The following is a 21,702-nucleotide window of genomic DNA, read 5'->3' as shown; positions in this document are numbered from 1 at the left end:
CCGCCACGCGCGGGCGACGCGGCCGCCGGAAAGGCGGGGCCGCAGCAGTGGCGAGACCCAAGCGCCCCGGCCAAGCCGCCACAAATCCAGAAAACGCCTTTCCCGCACTCTTTTCGATCCCTCACTCTTTATTGCTTTTCTCGAACGCAAACACACACAGCTTCATGCGAGCACCTCACCAAAAAGTAGACATCTCGGGCAGCGCCATGTCGATTTCACCCCAGCCAGAAGATGATAGTGCGCTTCTCGTGCGACTTATCGAAGAAGGCCTTTTCCTGGATCACATAGATAAGTGCAGTGGCAACAGCGCAGAGAAAGTATCTGCCGATCATCGCTACCTCATCGAAAATGTCTTTCCGACACTTGTGCCAGCCCTTCAAGACTTGATCAAGCAGTACAGGGACCAAATTACGCAGGACGGTACGGCAAGCGGCGCTGCCAACAAGGCACAGCCCGACCCGGTGATGTGGCTGGCACAATACCTTCTACGAAACAACGTTCATAGCGGTACGTCGCGACTCACGCATCACCCGTTTCAGATTATCAACAGGGCGGCGCTTAACATCGACCGAAAAGAAGAGTAAACACCTCTGCACCCGACGGTGCACAACCCGAACTTTCTCTCGACGGAACTTAACTTGCCAGCAGCTGCGCAGGTCATGTATACTAGTCTCAACTCTTCTTTGTACGCTTTAGTGCTGTCCGTTCAACGCCCGCGAAAACACAAAAAAAAAAATACAAGAAACCAGTGCTCCAGCACAATCGGGGTTGTGATAGGCACCGTTTTCTCTCTCTTCCCTGTGTCTTCTGATGCCTTTCCGGGTTGCAGCTCTAGTGCACCAATCGCTTTCCTTGTACTCTGCAGCGCATGCTACGCTTCTGCACTACCAGAAATGTGAATAATTCACGACTGTGCTCCTTTCGCCCTTCTTCCTTTGGCCTAAGGAGCTTCCGTAAAGAAGTCGCACTGGCTTTGCGAAAGCGGTGCCGAGGGAATACCAGCATAGTCTGTTGTTGTTCTTTTCGAGTGTTCTTTTGCAGACGCGTCGAGCAATCATGAAAGTGAACATTGAGGCAATATCAGATGCTCTAGACAGCATTCTTGCTGCAGAAACGATTTCTCCATCGGAAAAGACGCACACCGCATCCATTCACAATCAGCCACTCCTTTCACAATCAAGCGTGAATCCTTCCCGAAGCGAATGCTTGAAACCAACGCCACCGGAAGCGTCAGGAGCTTCTCTTTCGAATGGCGAATCTGGGGCGGCGGCTGATGCAGAATCCGCTATCGAGTCCTCTGCGGGTGCAAAAAAGATTACCCAGCAGCTACAGGTTTCCCCCAGTGATGGCCGTGAAAAAGCACTCTTTGCCAGGAAGGCGGAGAAAAAAGGTCGTTCTCCTAAGATTACCACGTCGCACGATCAAGAGAATTCGCCAAAACTGAGTGGCACGGTGAAAAACGCCGATACTCTAGCTGCAGACTTTTTTGAGTGCATCAAAAGTGTCAAACTAGTTGCTTTCAAAGTCGTGGAAGCAACAGGTGTCGGTGCCGTATCTGCACTGCTGACGCCACAAGACGTCGGACGGTGGATTTCTCGATCTGAGCTGCCGTCGAAGAGCTGGGTCACAAGTACTTCCCTTTCCCATGAAGCTCGCGCGGTTTTCGAGCTTGAAAATCGAGTGGACATGCGGCGATGCAGAGAGTTGCCCTCTGACACGCCCAGCAGTAGAAGCAGCCCCCCTGCGGGAGGCAGCACCGGCACTTGTGTGCAGGACTTTGTTGCCGTGCTTTTAGTGGAGGACGCTGTTGAGAGACAATTGTTTCACCTCCATTCTCCAGCTTTTTCCAATCGCGAGCGGGATGCTTTCAGTGTTGTCATTGAAACCTCCAGCTCCCGGCGTGGGGGCTTTGTTACTGCCGCCTCTACCTCGGCCGCTCCCAGCAGTGTGGCTACCCTCAAGATACCGGGAACCCGTCTCAACGCCTTTGTACGGATTAGGATTAGTCCTCCAGCAACTGAACCTAGCACGAAACTGATCAGAGTGCGTGCGGTCTGCTTTTTTCGCTCTGATAACTGGTCAACACACAATGCAGCACCTGTGCAGAGAGGCCGTTCGCTTCTCAATGGAGAGGTACATGCTACTTCGCGAGAGAGCGCAAAGGCCGCTCCGCAAGATGTGCAGTCGGTCAGCGAACAGGTACAAGAAAGAGGCGCTACAGAAGTTGGAACAACTCAGGCGCCACCACTTTCTCTGACGAAGTATGAGCAGGAGCGGAAAGGTGAGGAAGTTGCACATTTTGCTTTATCAGATTACGACGCGGAAGCTGATGTTGCCGGCTTTGTGAAAGCCGTTGCGCTTGCGCGTTCACGCCGAGACAGCGCAACACCGAAGCAGCCAAGCTTACGCGGCGAATGCAACGTCGAATACGATTGGCTTTTAGACACATTGGTGGACGTGTCAACGACAAACTACAACACTTGTCGAAAAGCGAGCATGCCCGACGCAGGTGACGAGGCGCCAGTACTGGAGTACATTCGCACTCTTCAGGCGTGGAACAGTGCACCAGCTTTGAGTGTGAACGCAGCAGTAACCTACTGCCTGTCGGAAACCACCTCCTTTTCAGCGAGTACGATATTTGCAACCGGGTTGTTTAGCCACGAAGCGCAAAATCATTTGTCACAGCCATTCAAACTTCATTTTTTTGTAGTGTCTCCCTCTGATGATATCGGTCAAAGCAGTGAACAAGCATATTCTTCGGGTGTTCGTCTGCCACCAGTACACTTTTTGGCTGCAATTGCTAATCAGGCCGCCTTGTTAGGGTCCACTACCGAGCTTCTTTTTACTTGTCCGTCGAACAGCGGGTTCGGCTGCGCACTTCGGACACAAAATTGCACCTCCGGCACTCAAGACGCTCACTACAAGCTTATCTTTGTTGTTCCAGCGCAGAGCAGCAGCGATATGAATGAAGGTGGCACGACCAGTGTTATTAAGTGCCTACTGCGCACTGCCTTGAGCATTTTTCGTGGGCCTTCCGACAGGCGAGGTATCCCTCTGAGCCAAGAATGTCCTTTTTCTTCGTATAATTCGCTTCAGTGCGCGAAACCGTCTGGCGCACTACGGCTGCTGATAGACGGGACGCGCTGCTTTGATGATCTGATTCCCGTTCTTGTAGAGTGGGCTGAAGTCTCAGGGAGCCTACGATACTACGGCAGCGCAGCGCAGCGTACTCTCCAGCTACTATTTTTCCCTTCCTGGCTGGCCAGCAGCGATGGTGACAGCGAGCAATCCAGTGCTTTATCTGAGCTTCGTCATAAGGCTCAGTGGTCCGGCCTAGCGCTCCGGCTATCGGGTCTCTGGAGGAAGAGCCCAAATGAAGTGGACAGTGTAGCTGACGACATTGTAGCCTTGGAGGCTGAGTACCACTGCCCCGCGACATATGTGTGGCAGTCGCGACGCGGAGCACTGCGACTAGTTCTCACTGATGCTCACTTTATGGAGTATTTCGCCCGCGTGGACGGGCTTGTGGCACCTTCTCCGCTTGTCAGCCTCGCCACGAACTACTGCGGAAAGGAGGTGGGCTGCGCAACGCATACTCTGCCACTGACTACTCTCAGCGAGGCACCGTGGATGACGCTGCTGCAAGCCGCCGAGAGGTTGTGCAAAAGCACTACCGCGCCGGTCGCGACGTCGGGAAAGGATGCTGCTGCCGATTTCTTTGCCCTGCGCCGTCGCGTTACGGTTTCTTTTGCTTTTCATATCCTCAGCACCGCTTTCAAACGTGAATGGACTCGCGTGAGCGCCAGTATCCCGCTGTGCGACGGACATATCCGAGATGCGACGTTTGAGCTTCCAAACGTGCACGTATCTTCTCTCGGAGAAAAAGTAAGCGGTGGAAACGGCATGAGCAGCGCTTTGGGACTTCTGGACGAGGATGCTTTTATAGACACGCTTCTGCAGTGGCAGTACCCGTTCCCCAATGTGGTTGTGCTACATTGCACGGATGTTCTAAGTGCTGCAGACCCATCGCCCTCGCTCACATCGAAAACAGCTCTTTGCACGCCGTCCTCAAGAGTACGAGAGGGTGTCCTGTCTCTCTTTTCAGAAGAGGTATTGCACTCTTTTGCTTCCGTCTCTGCCGTAGATGAGGCTCTGTCTTGACCCCGAGGTGTGGCGTTTTTTTCCTTATAGAGAAGTTTCAAATGCTTTGATACTGCGCGCAAGAGCGAGCCGAAAGCACGAGACACTTCCGGCTGTGCTTTTCGTCTGCTTTCGCATAGGCGCCTTTCTTCATTCAGCATACAGAGTATACGTGGTTTTACCTTCTGCATAGGACACATGCAAGTGTGCCTCTCGGCGTCTTTTGTTTCTTCGTTCATTTCTCTTCACCTCCGCCTCGCTCAGCTCTGTTTTTGCGTGCAGCGTTGCTGTGCCCGTCATCGTGACGACGACTTTTTGATTATTCTTTTCGCTTCCAGAATAGATGGTGTGATTGAGAGAAGTACCAATGCTTCGGTGCTAGAAAACAAGTGTATGACAGCGCGCGCGCAGACACGTTTCACCCTTGACACCTGCAGCGACTTTCAAGATGTACTGTTCCTTTGGTTCGCAGTTGAAGGGCATTCTCGACTTCTGGCTCTTGCGTGAGGTCCTGTCTGATCTTCCTCACGCACGTTTTCCCCGCTATGCCCTTGACCTCTCAGGCCATCTTATTCGATGATGTTCCCGTCTCACTCGACGCCCTCTTCTTCTTCTTGCGCTGTGATTCCTTCCCTTGCCTTTTCCTCGGGCTCACATGTGGGCGCTGTCCCGATGCTGCTTTCTCCTATGCTCAAAATCACTGATGCTGCTGCTTCTCTCCCCGCCATCACAACAAACAAACGTATCCGCATGGGCGACGTTGATGGATATCCTGCTCAGAAAAGCACCAGAACAATAACGGAGACGCTGCACCAAAAAAAAAGCAACAAAGCAAAAAGATCGCGTTGACGTAAAGCCTAGTAACCGTTAAGAAGGGGAAACGCACTATCAAACGCAGGTTAAAAGGGACAACGCAACTGCCATCTAAGGCTTGATTAACTAAGTTGTTGTCCTTTTTTTTTCGCGTGTTCTTCCAAGCACGCACGTTAGGATTTCTTTTTCTTTACCTTTCCGTCAGGAGAGCAAGGGCGGTAGCACGCGAACAACTCTCCGCTAACTACACAAAGCATAGAGCAAGAGAAGCGACAGGAAAACGCGAGCAGGTAACAAAAGCGTTTTGTCTCTTATCGACACTCCTCCTCCGCGCAGCACGCATCTACGTCTTTATTTATATAACTCGCAACGACGCCTTCTTTTGCTTACCATGGACTCGAGTCATCTCATCGCACTGCTGAATGGACTGCGCTCCGCCGACAACCAAGAGCGCAAGTCCGCTGAGGAGCACTACAATGGCATGGTTGCCTCCAGTCCTGTTTGGATGATGTGTGCCTTGGCGGAGACTAGTGCGACTTCGCAGGACACGGGTGTGAAGACCATGAGCTTGGTGCTGCTGCGCAAGCTCTTCAACGCTACCCCGTCACCATATGCCGCGTCCGATGCGGTAGCGCGCGCTGCGGTGAAGGCGCATATGCTCGCTGTGATCAACTCTGCTTCTCAGGGTGGCCTGCGCTCGCCTGCTGCGGCGTGCGTCAGTGCTCTGGCGGTGCAGGTGTTCCAGGAGAAGGAGGACTGGAATGAGCTGTGGACGAGCGTTATGACCATTCTCGGCGACGCCAAGGGCGACACGGCGCTGAGGACGATGTGCTGCGAAATCGTCCAGGCAACCTCGATGGCCATGGCTGCGTACTTCCAATCTCATGCCGATACGCTAGCGACGGGCTTGGAGACGTGCTTCATGCAAGAGACAGACGGTGCCGACCTCAAGAAGGCCGCCTTCGAGGCGACGATTCGTCTGTCAAACCTTGGCATGGCGGACCGTCTGCGTCCGCTGGTGCCGAAGATGCTGAGTGTCATCGAGGCCTACCTAAACCAGGGCGAGTGGGAGTCGGTGGAGTCGATCCTGGAGGCCACTGTGGAGGGAATGTCGTCGAGCATTAGCCTCTTCCAGCATGATGCCGAGCACCTTCTGGGGCTTATGATGCAGGTGGCCGCCGCACCTCAGGTGGACGCCGGCGCGCGCCACATGGCGGTGGAGCTGATGCTGACATACTGCGAGGAAGTTCCCAAGACCGTGCGCAAGGTGCCGCAGTTCGCCTCATCCTTTTTCGAGTTGCTCTTCCAGTACACTCTGAACCCCGACTACGGTGCGGACTGGGACGTCACCGGCCGCGACAAAGACGAGGACAACCTGGAGGAGAACTCGGATCTGGTGATCGGGTCGAGCGGGCTGGATCGCATTTCGAACGCCCTCGGCGGCCGCAAGCTTCAAAAAACGGCGCAGACGCTGTTTGCACAGAACATCAACTCGCCGCAGTGGCAGCATAGAAACGCCGCGGTGCTGCTTATCTGCTACGCAGGCGAGGGCATGCGCACTGTCTTTTCGTCGCAGCTGCCGTCGCTGGTGCAGATGGTCGTGCCGCACGTGAAGGACGAGTCCAAGTACGTGCGCGCCAACACGCTTGACTGCCTCGCACAGCTCTCCCAGGACTTTGCGCCGGAGCTGCAGATGAAGGTGCACGGCGCCATCCTGCCTGCAGTCGTTGCTGCTCTGCGCGACGACGTGCCGCGCGTGGCGACATGCGCGGCCAACTGCCTTGACAGCTTCATTGACAGCGTGACGGGTGATGAGGAGGAAGACGACGACGAGGACGGCCTCGACGAGTTCCGCGCCATCCTGCATCCGTACATCGAGGTGATGTGCGGTGATTGCCTAGCGATGATCAGAGGGACACAGCACTTCTTTGTCCGTGAGGCGGCGCTGGGCGTGCTCTCGTCAGTGTCCTCAACGTGCAAGGGCATGCTTCTGCCGTACGTGGAGGCGCTCGTGCCTGTCTACCAGGAGGTGCTGAGCTTTCCGGACACACCGGAGGCGATGAAGACAAAGTGCAAGGCCATCGAGTGTGTGACGCTGCTCGCCTGCGGTGTTGGCCGTGATGCGTTTGCCAAGTACGCGCATGATGTGTGCAACTACTTGAAACAGCTGTGCGACGGCGGCCTCACGAATGATGACCCGCGCACACGTTTCGTGATGCGTGGCTGGACATGCATGGTGGAGTGTCTCAAGGACCAGGCCCAGCCGTACCTCAGCACCGTCATCCCCATCCTGCTGAACATGATGAGCATGGAGTGCGACATGGAGATCGCGAACGTGGGCGTCGGCGAGGACGACGATGACGATGACCTGCCGGACGGTGTGGAGAAGATGCGCTTTGTTATCCCGGGCGTCGGTGAGCGAGTCGTGACGATTCACACAAGCCTCATCGAGGACAAGGAGCTTGCCTCCAACGTGGTCTTCGCGATGCTGAAGGACCTTGGCATCGGACTGGCCCCATACTTCTGCGATATTGCGAACGCGGCCATGGGCCAGCTGTCCTTCATTGCTGGTGAGGCTGTTCGTGAGAGCGGCGCGTCGATGCTCGAAGAGATACTGAAGTGCTACGAGGAGATGAAGGACCCGGCGGCGCAGCAGCTGGCCGAGGCAGCTCTGCCGAAGCTGATGGAGGCGCTCGGCGAGGAGTCGGAAAACAGCGTGATGGAGGTGATGCTGCGGTGCATTGGTCGCTGCGTTAGCGTGCACCCGGCAATCATGAGTCCCACCAACACGGCCCTCGTGTGTGACAAGGTAATGGCTGCTTTGGAGGTTGTGGTAAAGCGCCGCAACGAGTGCCTGCAGAAGAAGGCGACGGAGAACGATGAGGATGAGCTCGACGCGCTTGAGGTGGAGGACGAGGAGGTCCAGCTGACCATCTCCTCCATGTGTGACTTGATTGGCACTCTTCTCGCTGCCTCGAAGGAGGTGTTCGCGGCGCCGTTCCTTGAGAAAGCCTTTCCCGTGCTCGGTGAGTGGCTTCAGGCGTCGACGGACGACTTTTACATGACGCGTGCCGCCGGCATTCTGAGCGACTTTGTGACGCACGCGCCACAGTCGATTGTTCCGTCGCTGCCACAGATCTGTACGAGCTCGTTGACGATCGCGTCGTCGTCCTCCGACGACGGGCTACTGCAGAGCGACTTTTACCTCATGAACGTCATTGTCCAGCTGCTCGGCTCGCACGCAACTACGAACATGGGTGTCGACGGCGGTGAGTACGCTGTACACGTGCAGCAGGTGGCCGAAAAGTACTTCTCGTCGAACCTGGTGAATCAGGAGGAGTACACACACTGCACCTGTAACGTGATAAGCCTGTACGTGTCGCTGCTGAACTTCTACGGCACGACGGCGCTCCAGCAGGCGGCAACAGCGATGCTGACAGTAGTGGGCAAGGCGCTGCCGGCGAAGGATGACGAGATAGAGGCCCGCCGCATCCACGATGTGGTTCTCGGGTGGGTGACGAACAACCATCCCGTCCTGCAAGCCCTCCCCGGCTCCACTGCCGGATTTTTGACTTGCGTGAAGGCAGCTAGCCCCAGCTGCCTCTCCGAGCAGGCGAAGCAGTACCTTGCCAGTATGTAAGTACTACTGACGTTAGTGGTGTATGTGTGCGTGAATTGCGTAAGAGCTGAGAGGGTGAAGAAGGAAAGGAAGTCCAAAAAAAAGAAGAGAGTGGAAACGAGATTGCAACTTGTTTGAGCGCAGCGCGTTGCGAGAGGAAGGGGGACGGCGAGGGGATGCCCATGGAGGACGTTTCGCCAGCACATGCACATCCTATTTTCTTCCCTTACCCGTCCCTGTGGCGCCCACCTCTCGCAGGTCCCTCTCTCGATGTCTCTCTCTCTGTCTCTTTCGTTTTGCTTTCCTGGTTGCATCGCCTCGTTTTCGCGTTATTAAGACTTTAATGTAATGCGAAAGGGAGAAATAGGAAAACGGGATGCAAAGGCCTTGCAGCAGGAAATGAGGGGCTGTGTGGGGGTGGTCTATAGATGAACAGAGCCGACGCCGGATACAGGGACGCGTACACGAAGAACAAGGGGGGGGGGTGGAGGTGTAGAGGGGCGCTTGTAAGCGGCGCGGCGACTTGCTTGGTGTATTGGCCCCAACCTCCTCTCTTCGCTTTCTCTCTCGCTTTCTCTCCTCATGTTCGTTTCCACAGCCTGTTTGCTGCACCTATTCCCTCCGTCCCTCTCTGCCCATTCCGGCGTGCGTGCTATTCCGTGGTGCAGTGGAGTTGTATTGCCTCGCTTGTTTCTTTTCGATGATGATACCTTTTTATTCTTAGGTGTGCTTCTGCAATGATTCTAAGTTTCTCTGTGTGCATGTGTGCATCATGGTGCGTGTGCGTTAGCTTCTCTTCCTTTTCTTGGTAATGTTTTCATGTGTGTGCCTTTTACATGACGCTCTCTCAAATTAAAGGCGCATAAGACACTGCTCACATCGTTCTGATGCCAGCCTGCTCGCAGGAGTGAGGGATGATGGTGGAAGGAACGCAACACGTGGTACTCGCAGTGCCACAGCGTGGGCTTCTTGCCACCTTTTGGTTGCCAACAGGGTGCGTGCAGATGCGTGTCTGACAGCTGGCGAACTCCCACACATGCATACGTCTACACGTATACAAGTAAAATACGGAGAGGGGTGGGGCGTGTGATAGCGCGGAGCATTTCCGACGGATAGGGGCTTCTGCATATCTACGACAGCCCTCCCAGGCATTGCTACGACGATCCTTTGTTTCGTGAAGTGGCGAATCCTTGTCTTGGCGCCCTGCCCACCTTATTTCCACTGGCGAGTGCCCGCGCTCTTCATCCCTTCACCTCTTCTCCTTGCCTTCTCTCTTTCCTACAACAACATCACACCCCCTATCGACCAGAGCAACAAAACAATGTGCGCCGACTTCACGTATAATACGTCAGTCTTTCGCTGTTGCATAGCCCAAAAAGTAACGGAATCCCCGACGTGCGAGACGCGACCGCTGCGCTTCTCCTTTCCCCTCCGCCGCAGGGCGCACGTTCCTCTCTTAGCGCTTTTCTGAAGGAGCGGGCTGCCAAGGCGTGCGTGTGATTCCTCACGAAAGAAAGGTCAGAGCACATTCTATCCACAGAAAAGAAACATAAGCACACACACACACACACACACACACAGGCTTCTATGCGAGGAAGCCGAACTGCGGATACATCAAAGGACAAGGCTGCTTGGTACCAGGGATGGGCAACAGCTCTAGCCGGGAGTGGTTTGACCCCTACGCGATCAACACTCCCCTTGCCGGTGTGTGTGCGGTCTCATGCCTCTTCAACAGCGTGCCAAATGGCGTGCTGCGAATATCGAACGTCTACACCAACGTCACACTGCTTGTACTCCTCGGCTGCTCCACCGGGTTTAGCACCTCGCTGCACATGCCGCTGCTAGGCGCGCAGGCGGGTCTCACAGCGTCGCTGCTCTTCACCTTGGGCGCGCCAATGAAGATTCTCTTCACGAGCCGACTCTTTCCGCGCTCCGTGCATTACGGGATTGGTGCATTTTACACTACCTACCACGCAATGCAGCTGCAGAAGGAGCTGAACTACTTTGAAGACGCACACGAAGACGGTGAGGATGAGTTTTTTTAGTTTGCCTGCCCGCTCCGCGACCTAGGCGAATGCGCAGCTGCCTGTGCTGCTGTGTGAGGGTCTTGATCGATGGCTGTGCGTGTGAGTGCGCGTTTCGTGGTTGCTGCGCCACGTGTGTGTGTGTGTGTGTTTTCAGAGGCCTTCCAGGCTGCACACGTGAACAGAGCACACTCGAAAAGGGGTGCCCATCAAGTTGAATGCCGCATCGCCGAGGAACAGACACGCACACGTACAGGCACACGTGGGCGCTGGGATACACGTTTGAACACACATACAGTGACAGCAACAACGATACTACTTCAGGGACTCGTCTTGCCCCCGTGTTTGTGTGAGCATTGCGACACCCGCTCGTTTCCTCCTTGTCGCCGCTCGCACACACACACACACACACACACACACACACACACACACACAGGCAAGCTCACGCTATTCAGCTGCACATGCGGGAAGGAGGCACATCATCCTTTTTGCTCGTATGCGTGTGTGTGGTCTCAACATGTGACCGACTTGTGATTCCCTTCTCCTCCTTCACGGGTGTGTCTGGGCCGCGTTCTCCGCTGCATGCAGCGCTGTAGTTTGCCGCGTCTTCTCTGCGCTTCCTTGCCTCCCCTTTCGCTCGATGCCTTTTTTTCGTTTCTCACCTTGGCGTCGTACCACCTGTTCCTCTTCCTTCATCTCTGCTTCCCCCCTCCCATCTTTTCCCGTGCATCCTAAACACGTACACGCACGTCCTTCAGCAGGTGCACACGGTTTTCTGCACGCGTTGCCAACACTGCACAGCGGGCGGCACAGGAGTGTGCCGGAAGAAAAAAAAAGGCGCACACACAGAGGCCGAAAGAGGTGCCGTGTGACACGTGCAGAGGTACACAGTGACCGGCGCTCATGCCAAAAGGTTCGACGTGAGCGCAGAAGTATGGAAGACCGCAACTCTGTGGCGTCCAGCGTCTTCTTCACCGGTGTGTCTCTCGTCATCGAGAAGGAGAAGCTGCGTCAACATTTCGAGTCCGTCGGCCATGTCGTGAGCTTCACCATCTTCGGCCCGGCGCCAGGGAAGGACTTCCGCTATGGCATCGCCGGATACATGGATGAAAAGACAGCGGAGGAGGCTATTCGCCGCCTTGATGGCACCACCTTTGGCGAGCGTGCGATGCGGGTGACGGCGGCGCGCAGCACCACACTTCACGGACCTTTGCGTGCAGGCCCTGGCGGCGGCGGCAGTGGACCCGCTGACCATTCCACATTCCGCAAGCGACCGCGAGAGCCGTATCCGTCTCCGAACTCATCGCGTCCGCCTTATGGTTCTGGAATGGGCCGTGGCGGTGGCATGCGTGCTCCGATGGCGCGTGTTCCATTCTCTTCACAACCGCAACAGAAACAGGAGCAGTCACAGCAGCTAACCACAGACAAGGCCGGACGAGAGACGATGCAGTTCCCGCGCTTCTACACGGATCCGATTCTCGGCCGCGACGGCTCCCTCGTACTTGACGCGTTGCGCGGCATGGCCACGGAGGAGGCGTATTCGGCTGTGGAGCAGCTGCGCGTGCTGGCGTTGGAGCGTCCAAACGAGGCAAAGCGTTTGCTACACAACAACCCGGCGCTGAAGTCGGCGGTGATCATGACGCTGCAACACGCCGGGCGAATCCCACTAGGCTCGCTGCCTCGTGCTGCGTACCAGTCGCGAAGGGCTGCGGAGGCAGAGGCGGAGCTAGCGCAGCCACTGTCACCCCAGCAGCCGACGCCGTCGCATCAACCCCCCTTGCCAACACCTCAGCAGACGCCCCAGCAACCCCCGGCAGAGTCGCCAACGCCGGCCAAGAAGGAGGCGAAGTCGGCGGCCAAAAGTGGCGAGGCGCGTGGTGCCCGCAAGCGCGATACCGCCACCGAGAGCGCTTCTTCGTCGGCGGCTGCCCCCTCCGGGTCCCAGACGTCCCTTGTGCCACCATCGACCCCGATGACGGAGGCGGAGCGCGATGAAGTACTGGAGCTCATCCAAAGCATGAGTGAGGAAGATGTGGAGCGGGTGCTGACTATGTCGGCGCGCGACTTCGCGCAGGTGCCGGATCCAGCGCAGCGGAAGCAGTTGGAGGTGCTCCAGAAGCGCCTCTTGGAGATGTCTCAAGATTTATGACGTCAAAAAGAGTGCTGGGAGGCGGCGACTGTACAGGTGTGGAGGAGCTGCGGGAGTTAATGAGGGTGGAGAGAGGCAAAGACACGTCCTTCCCCTCCCCATGCCATGCGCTTCAGTCTATAGGGTCGCTTTCACCGACTTGTTTTTTTTTTTTTCGGGATGTGTATGGAAGGCGTGAAGGCTCGCCTGCTCGTGCGAGTACGTGTGCATGTGTGCGCGTGAGGTCGAAGGAGAAGAGGTGCGGGTGGGGAGGGGTGTGGATGTGAATGTCCGTTGGCAGCCTCAACGCGTGCCTCCCGCGTCCCCTTTTCTCCTACTTGAGAGCATGTTGTGTTGCCTTAGCAGCGAGAAGGAACCAAACAAACGTAAAGCTGCCGTCATCATGTGACGGAGGGGAAGACGAGAGAGACGCCACTTGCGAGGTGCGTAAACGGAGGTTCTGCAGCCGCGAAAAGAGCACGCACAGCCACCGAACCCCAACCCCCGCAACGGCATGCGCGCCGAAAAGCAACAAGTAATCACCTCTACATTGCCTGCGCAGTACTCCCGCCGGGCCACAGCGCTACCAGCCACAGTCGCGGGATGTCTGGGGCTGCCTAAAAGACGAATGGTAGAACCTTTCAAACTCTTTCCAAGAGCGGACGTCTTGTTCTCAGTGCTGACGTCCCCGTCTCTCTACGTCTCCTGTTGGATTCACTGCCGTTGAGGCTTCTGCCTCGTTATTTTCATCGCCTCTTTGTCTCCCTTCTAAGTGCCCTCGCACAGCTCTCTGTCTCGGCTTCATTCGCGAACGACCGAGTTTTTGCAAACACGCGTTGCGTTGAGACGGCGCATTCCGGGGACGGGCCGAACCGGTATTGCGCCTCTCCAAGATTTGGGCACTCGGGCTTTGCGTCTTTCTTTTCATGGCCTCCTTTTCTCTACACGGGTGAAACACTACCACAACGACTGCCTCGCTGTCAAAGCGCGATCACCACCACCACCACCACCACCACCATCTGCACACCGCCGACACGATCGGCACAACTCGGTTCTCTTCTCTCTCCACACACTCTTGCTCGCGCTACTGCACTCTGCTGCTGCTCCTTCCTTTCCCATAACTTCTCAACACGAGCAGCTACTGCTACGGCAGCGTGCACGTACGCAAAAGCTCGTCCTTCTCCGCAAACTGTGTTGCTTCACCGCGCAGACACAGCCACAAGTGTGCAGACAGGCATTGTCCACCTGTCTCTGTTGTTCCCTTCCTCACAGCACACGTGAACCACCGGGGATATCATATACGCTCAAGCGCATTGAAATGCGCGTCCGATTTGTGGACTCATCTGACGACGGGGCCTCACATGAGGCGGCGATGGATGTCGGGTCCACACACGGCGATGGCGCAGACTCCACTGAGAGCTCCACGCGCGGCGTGGTGTCAGCCGGCGCCTCTCGCCAGCCGTACGCCGGTGGCGAAGAGGCTGACAACAAGGACACGAATCGTCATCAGGGTAGTAGACGTGGCGCTGGGTGGCTATCTTCAATGTTATACAAGGGTGTCAACGCTGCGACTGGTCTGTTTTTAGAGCCCAGAAATGGCTCGCCGCACGAGCCTGGCGGCGACGCGTCCTTCAACGCTCAGCTGACACTCACCGGCCCTAATCGCAGCAGCGGCGTAGCTGCTGGTAGTAACATCCCAGATAGGATCAGCAGCAGCAGCAGCGGTGGCTGGGAGTTTGACAGGTCTGAGCACCGCAGCCCCATTGAGGTGGCCCCGTCCACTGAATCGGCAAGCTCCGTGGAAGGCAATGATGTGCAAGAGGATAGCGATCCCGATCAGGTGAACCTAAACCTGAAAGACACGTTGCTGCTGTTTATGCAGACCGGCTCTGACGTGTTCATGAACATTATCCTCGCAACCCTGAAGGCCAGCAACGAGCTCGTAGACGGCGAGATCTTCGAATTAGTGAGTGGGAGCCCGGCACTGCTGAAAGTTTTCCTTGACTCTGGCCGCGTCGACATTGACGATCCTCGTGTGCAGTCTGTGGTGCAGGCAAAGCTTGACGAGGTGCTTGCCGGCGATCCCTACGACGGCGACGTCGTGTCTGGCGATCTGCTCAACTACGTCCGGTCTCTGTGCAGCATCCGCACAAGCCGCATCACCTTTCAGCAGATGGTGCTCCTGCGCTACTCCGGTTTCGACTACGTGGAGCTGCTCATCGACTACCCGTATCTGCTCGAAAATTTGGAGAAACCCAGCTTCTGCATATTCTTTGTCTTCGACGTGCTGCACTACATCAGCATCGCGATTAGCTGGATTGGCGTGCTGGTGACGTTGACGTTCACCGCCATGGTACTGTGGTCGGTGGTGTTTTGGTTCCAGCAGCCCGAGCACCGCAACAACGGCTACTGGATCATCATCACATACGTTGGCGGCTACGTGGTGAGTCTTGTCGCCACCATGCGGGCGGAGGAAGGCAAGATCAAGCGCTATGAGAATCAAGTGTGGCGCTACCCGGACAACCTCTTTCGGATTGTACCCATCATCCCTGTGTACGAGATCATGCTTAGCTACGTGTTGCTGCGGTACGAGATTTCGGCCAACGCGAAGAGTTTTTTCATTATCCGGTACGATCTGCGCAACGGCACTCTTGTCCAGCACATTACCAACGGCTGCTTTTACGCTCTGCCGCAAATGATTCTGCAGACATTCCTCTTCATCAGCGATATTCGCCGAAACCATCGCTACCTTCATGGCGCGTGTTACTGGCTACTCTTGGGCTGCTCGCTGACGTTGATAACCATGTCAATCTTCGCCTACCACCGCATTGCCTTCTTCACGCACTCGTGCAACGGCTGCGGGTTTGCGGTTCTATCGAGCCAAAGCATCAGCGCCAAAGACCACACGCGCGTGCTTGCCCGCCGCGTCCATCCATCTGACATCGTCACGAAGGTGTTTGTCTTCTTCACCATATACTTTTTCGTTGCCCAGACGGTGACCCTTGTCGTGCTTATACTCAACCTGCACTCCTGCGCGGGAACCGCGATTATCTTCCCCGCCATCTACATGTCCGTCCTCGGCCTCTCTATCATTGTAATCGTGGTTGTGTGCGTCAACTTGCCCTTCTCGCGAGGCATGGGTGCCATCGGTATCCCCGTGATGCTCATGCAAATCGCCTTTCTCGTGTACGTTAACGTGGGTGCGGCAAGCCGAGAGTGCGTCATCTTCAAACCCTCCTTCAGCAAGTGGATGATACCAAGCATCGCAATCTTCGGGTTGATGTGCCTATCCATCGTAGCCTGGTTAACGATGTTGTTGGTCGAGTTCTTTCGCGGAGTGCGCATTACGCAGCGGGCTGTCGATCACTACGTCCTGGCATAGCACTGCATCACCAGCTCCCCCTCCTACCCACACCGGATCATCGCCTCTTAGCTTTCTTGCACAGAAGCGGACGGCGCTGTTGTTGCTTCGTCAATGACCGCTTTTTCTCTTGGTGCTTCTTTCTTCAGTGTCGTTGTTGCTATCTTTTCACGTTGGTCGGTGCACACCGTACACATCTGCACGTGAAACCACGCAGATTCACGTGAATCACCACTGCCCAGCCCAACTGCCGCTTGCGTGTACTTTGGCATGCGTCCCTTTCGTTTTCGTGTTTCTCTCTCTCGCACTGCAAACCAAGTCGACGCGGCACAGCAGGAGGTGGGGTGGGGAGAGGCAAGTGGATGCTTTTTCTTCGATGATGTTCAACGTGCCCACTTTGCTGTACCACATGAGTCACTCTCCAGTCTACCCCTGGACCGTCACAGGCACCGCATCGCCTGGTGCGAAGCAGCGTGAGACACACGTGCTACAGCAATGCGCCGACTCAGCCATCTGAGCATGGCCTCTGCCTCAAACTCTACCCACCACGGCCGCCTCGCAGGCCGACTCGCAGGCCGCTCCCCCATCATGCCGGTCGCCGCACGGTGTGTGTCCACCATCAGGGATGGTACTCGGGCTCCCCACACCAGTGGGCAGTTAGGGCCGGGCGTGGGATGCGTTGGAGCCGCGATGACACTCTGCCTAATCATATGGGTTAGTGCAAGCGGGCGCACCGTCGCAGAGCGCTCTGACGCGGCGCCGTGCAGAGCCTGGCCGTCCACATCAGTCGCGATGCATCGCTCTGGCCTTCCCCCACGCCGTAGGCACTCAACCCTGTCACCACCAGAGGTGGCTGTGCATCGGAAGGGGATAGGGAGGCTGCCTGGCTTCACCGCACGGAGTGTGGCTAGTGAAACCTGAGATACCACGCACTGGGGGGTTTTCTTCGGCCTCAATGCCCACGAAAACCACAGCGGTAAGAGGAAATCGTGACCGCTTTTGTCGTCATTCGATTGTTTAGCTGCTTCTCCACACTTTTGCACGTCATGCCATCTCTGTCTCACACACTCTCCTCTTAATCACGCACACACACACGTAAACGGGGGTAGACGCATATAAGGAGTTGCTGTTTTTTTTTTTTCTTACCTTTAACTCTTTGTGTAGCAAGGGGAGGATCGAAGATGAGTACAGTTCAGTTGCACCCCCATTTCGTTGCGGCGTGTAACTATGCCGATGTTAGCTCCGTCGTAGGACTGCTGAAGGAGCCTATTGACAGCGGCGACTTCAAGAAAAACGACGGCGCTCCGTACCTCCCATCGGCGTACACGAGCACCATTCACCTGGGTGATGCGCTGAGTGGGTTGTCGTATTCGACTCGCCCGCCGTCGCCGCGGAAGCAGACTTCGATTCTTACGACGAGCGCCCAAACCCCTTTCGCTACACACGCACCGATGGCGTCGAAGCGGTCACCTCTTTCTTTGATTGAGGCGGATATCGGGTCGGAGGACGAGAAGGCCACTCCTTTCTTAATTGCACCGTCGCAAACGTCGCCGACGCCGACCAGCTCGCGGCTGCGACTGAGCCGTTGCCAGTCGTTGAAGGGCGTCGAGCCACGCCGGCCAAAGGTGCTGTGCATATGGGACGTGGACGACACCCTCGTTGCATCCGGAGCCAGCGGGGTTCGTCAGAACACTGTGTTCCGGGATTCGGAACTGGTTGAACTCTTCCGCAGCGCCGGTGACACCGCGCGCCATTTGCTTCTCTCGCAAGGGAGCATCGACGATGTCTTAGAGAGGCCGGGCGGGCGACTGTGGTGCGTGCGGCCCTTTCTGGAGCGCACCACTGGCTCCACCGGCGATGGCCGTGCGACGGCCGGCTACACAGGTCGTTCCTCCTCGCCGCCAGCCACTTCTCGCGGAGGCGCGCAGAAAGGGAAGTCGTTATTTGCGAACTTTCTCCGTTGCGGGGGTGGCAGCCGGACAAAGGCGCAGCCGGCGTCAGCGTCGTCGGTGACCAGTCAAACCGGTGCATGCAGTGGAGGCCGAGCGGCTAGAGATGACTTGAGCGACCACGACCTGCGACACTTTGCATCAGGCACGGTTGTGGTGCGCCTCGCCACCGTGCGGGAACGCAGCGAACAGGAAGAGGACTCTGCGTTTCTGGACGACCCGAGGGCGTCGCCGACGTGCAACCGCACCTTCGATGGGCAGCTGGACGACAAGGCAGAACAGCAGGGCCGATGGCTCATTCTTCGACCGGAGGTGTGGGGCATCACACTCGCGTCAATGAGCACGTTCTTCCCACCGTCGCGCAACACAGCGTTCGTGAACGGCAAAGTATACCGCAAGATGGACGTCGTCTGGTCGCTTGCCATGTCCAGCGAGTGGGACTCCGTCTTCTTCATCGACAACAACCTCTCTGAGCTGGGCGTGGTGCGCTATGGGCTGCAGATGTCGGACATGCTCGATTTGCGGCGCCAGCACAAGGTGTATCGTTTCTTCCAGGCCGATTATCTGCTCCTCGCGACCTCGGCGAAGCTTCGCGATCTGGGACTGCGGTATGGTCGTGACATCACAAGGGCGCCCGACACCGCCGAGCTCGCGCCGTCGCTGGAAGACCGGCAGAATCGTAGTAGTTGCGACCAGCAAGCACAGAAAGCGGCGTCCGTCGCTGCCACCAGCTCAAGCTCCTCGGCAACAGCACCAAAGAGCAGCAAAACCGAAGAGGCGAGCGAGTGGAAGTGGTGCAAGTCCGCTGCAGTGTCCAGCTCTGGCAGCGCTGACACCACAGGCTCCCGAACCAGTGGTGTAGCGAGCAGCGACGTCGGCCACTACGCATCCTGGAAAGGGTGCTCATCGATGCGGGGCCCCGGCGGCAACGGGCTTGCGGACGACGTGAAAATCGTAAAATCAAACGAGGGGGACCGCACGCCTCTGCATCGCGATGCAACTTCCCCGCTCATCGCGCAACGCCGACACGGATCGAGCCACGGCTGCCGCTCTGTGGACGCGGAGTGCCTGCCACTCAACCTCCCCCCCTTCCCCTGCCACGCTCTTCACGAGGGCGGCGACGGCGATCTCGGGGCCTCCGTGACCACGGCAACCTCAATGGTGCGCTCTCCAACGCTTTCATACAAGGATGTGAACCTGATTGTCGTGAACCTGCACATGCCATCTGAAGCGTATCGCCGGGTGCTGACCACTGCACGCACCAGTAGCAGCGGACAGCGCAGCATGCAGCGCGCCGACAGCCACCTCAGCAGGTACGTCGGTCAGCCTGTGTTTGTCGGCGACCGTAGCTGCACCGATGAACAATACAAGGACGTTCTCAAGTACTTTCAGGAGGCGGAGAGTACTCTATTCCAGGTAGTCGAGGAAGAGATGCGAGCGAACGGCTTCGTGGATGTCAACAGGACGAGCCGCTGGGTGCCGTGCACGCGCATGGTGTGCGCACCGATTCGCATGCGGCCGACGTTTGTGCCGCACATGCTCAACTTCTACAAGCCTTTTTTCGAGGAGGTAGAGGAGCGGCTGGTCGCGACGCTGCAGCGCACAGGTGGTGCGAGTGCGTCATGCGTGCTGCACGCAGAGGCGCAGCGACAATACTACATCCTGCAGCGCGTGCTCCCTTTCATCGATCCGTATTTGACGGGTGACCTTGGCCGCATTCTCTTTGACATCTACACCACAGACGGCAGCATTCCTCGCTCGTTGGCAGAGCAGCTGAAGAAAACGATTGCCAGAACGCGGGACCGCATTCAGCCTTTGCAGAAGAAGAGACGGCGGTGATGAGAATTACGGGACTGGAATGGTCCTCTGCGTGCGAGACGAGTGGAGGCCGGCCCAGTCGAAGAGTACAACGCATGATGCGAAGAAGCGTCCGGCAACATCCTTTTTCATTTCTGTGGATTCTTCACATGTGCAAGTGGATCACGTCTCGCATGTGAGTGAGTTCCTCGAGGACTCTGAGACAACGAGCGAGTGCATGTTGCGGCTCCGATAGTTCTTGCCGACTCTTGTGTGCGGTGTTCGCTGTGCTTCGCTTTATGTTTCTCCAAGCTCTTTTCCTTTGTTTTTCGAGAACCCTCCGCTGCCCTCCACGCCTGGAAGGGCTTGTTTTACGGAAGATTATGAACAACAGACACGCGGTGGTGACGGCAGGGGCGGGATTACCGGTGGCGTATGCGCTTTAGCGACAGCGTAGCCAACCAGCAGTGCAGAAACCTCGAAGAAGTCGGCGGCTGTCGCCGAGCGGATTGCGGCGAGTACACTCTTTTTTTCTTTGTTTCTTCATGTATGGTAGCCGTTCTCAGAGCTAGTACACATTCCCGCAGCTGCGCACGTGGTGCGTCTTGCGTGCCTCTTTGGTCGCAAATGAGTGGACACACATGTGAGAGCGCCTGCCGATGTGTGCCTTAGGTCTACGTGCGTGTATACGGGTGCGCTCTCGCTTTCTTTTCCCGCCTGTGTTCCTTATTATATATTTCCATATATCTGTATGTGCTGTTTTGGTTGCGTGTTCGAGTGTTGTCTCAACAAGGGCGGCGACTGTGTTTGAGGTGCCTCGTATGGATGGCGGGAGCACCGACGCTGCACACCCTCTCCTTATGCTCGTCTCCCTTTTTTTTTCGCTCCTCTAGTACTCCACGCTTTCACTTTTCTCCATTGCCATTTATTTCGCTCTCGCTCGTGTATGTGTGAATGTGCATCCTTCGTCCATCAAGCCTTCGCGTTGCTGGCCGTCAACGCTCTTCTTCTTTCTTTTCTCTGTGCGCGTGCGCGTGCATGTGAGCAGGTGTGTCACAGGACAGCGTATGCAACCGTTTACCACGCCCGCCGTGGCTTTCGCCATTGTTCTCCGACACCCCTCTTCCCTTTCCTTTTCCCGCTGCCTTTGTGCTTTGCTGCTCTTAATGCTTTAGGGTGCGGTATACGCCTGTGCATCTCTTTGCGCCCGCGCCTGCTTGCGCAGGGGGGGGGGTCTGCGGTGGTGTGCGCGCGCCACCTCCAGGTGTGATGCGCATACTGTGCTCTTTGATTCACCCCCTCCTCTTTGGCTGGCATCCGCGATCCTCTTTCCTTTTCTGTACATCCTGTGCACTTGCCGGCGCCTCTTTCTACGCGTGTTCATGCGCCGTTGCACCATCGCATTGCTTCAACTGTGCCGGCCTCTCTCTCTGACTCGCCGCGCGCTGCTGCTCTCTCTCTCTCTCTCCACGCACCTTCGCCCGTCGCTCTATTTTTTTTTTTTCGTTGTCATTCTCATGCTCTCGTTCCTTGTGCACGTCAGCATATCACTCCCGAGGCGGGCTGCGGGCGGGCTCTCCAGACGAAGAGAAAGCCAGCGGCAGGCAGGCAGCGACTCTCCCGCGTCACGCAGCTCTGCTACCCGCGGTGGACAGACGGCACAGCGCAGACAGACACCAAGTCAGGTGCGGCCGCGGTGCGCTATCGTGATAACGCGCGCACAGGTGTACACGGGCAAGGAGCTGCGGCGGCCTTGCGTGCGGCGCCCGCGCCGAGTATGGAGCAGTGGTGCTGGCGCCTGAACTGCTGCGAGGATGGCTTGACCAGCTACAACACAGAGAGGCATGTGGGGTTGCCGTTGTTGCGGACTC

The 21,702-nt window shown here is 56.8% G+C and overlaps 6 protein-coding genes across 6 annotated transcripts; all 6 read left to right on the top strand.

The window, feature by feature from the left end:
* Positions 1-1,056: 1,056 nt before the first annotated feature.
* Positions 1,057-4,161, top strand: LDBPK_322300 (hypothetical protein, conserved; the record flags this gene model as incomplete). The annotated part of the gene is made up of 1 exon (XM_003863595.1): positions 1,057-4,161. One exon carries the CDS (start codon positions 1,057-1,059, stop codon positions 4,159-4,161), a length of 3,105 nt encoding a protein of 1,034 aa, XP_003863643.1.
* A 1,183-nt stretch (positions 4,162-5,344) lies between these two features.
* Positions 5,345-8,593, top strand: LDBPK_322280 (hypothetical protein, conserved; the record flags this gene model as incomplete). The annotated part of the gene is made up of 1 exon (XM_003863594.1): positions 5,345-8,593. One exon carries the CDS (start codon positions 5,345-5,347, stop codon positions 8,591-8,593), a length of 3,249 nt encoding a protein of 1,082 aa, XP_003863642.1.
* A 1,622-nt stretch (positions 8,594-10,215) lies between these two features.
* Positions 10,216-10,617, top strand: LDBPK_322270 (hypothetical protein, conserved; the record flags this gene model as incomplete). The annotated part of the gene is made up of 1 exon (XM_003863593.1): positions 10,216-10,617. One exon carries the CDS (start codon positions 10,216-10,218, stop codon positions 10,615-10,617), a length of 402 nt encoding a protein of 133 aa, XP_003863641.1.
* Positions 10,618-11,530: 913 nt separating this feature from the next.
* On the top strand, positions 11,531-12,745 carry LDBPK_322260 (hypothetical protein, conserved; the record flags this gene model as incomplete). Its single annotated transcript, XM_003863592.1, has 1 exon — positions 11,531-12,745. One exon carries the CDS (start codon positions 11,531-11,533, stop codon positions 12,743-12,745), a length of 1,215 nt encoding a protein of 404 aa, XP_003863640.1.
* Positions 12,746-14,600: 1,855 nt separating this feature from the next.
* On the top strand, positions 14,601-16,106 carry LDBPK_322250 (hypothetical protein, conserved; the record flags this gene model as incomplete). The annotated part of the gene is made up of 1 exon (XM_003863591.1): positions 14,601-16,106. The coding sequence occupies one exon, from the start codon at positions 14,601-14,603 to the stop codon at positions 16,104-16,106; it is 1,506 nt and encodes a 501-aa protein (XP_003863639.1).
* Positions 16,107-17,266: 1,160 nt separating this feature from the next.
* On the top strand, positions 17,267-19,873 carry LDBPK_322240 (hypothetical protein, conserved; the record flags this gene model as incomplete). The annotated part of the gene is made up of 1 exon (XM_003863590.1): positions 17,267-19,873. The coding sequence occupies one exon, from the start codon at positions 17,267-17,269 to the stop codon at positions 19,871-19,873; it is 2,607 nt and encodes an 868-aa protein (XP_003863638.1).
* Positions 19,874-21,702: the final 1,829 nt, after the last annotated feature.

Source organism: Leishmania donovani, chromosome 32 (genome assembly GCF_000227135.1).
Source record: "Leishmania donovani BPK282A1 complete genome, chromosome 32".
Lineage (NCBI taxonomy): Eukaryota > Euglenozoa > Kinetoplastea > Trypanosomatida > Trypanosomatidae > Leishmania > Leishmania donovani.
This window is presented reverse-complemented; position numbering and strand designations above follow the sequence as displayed.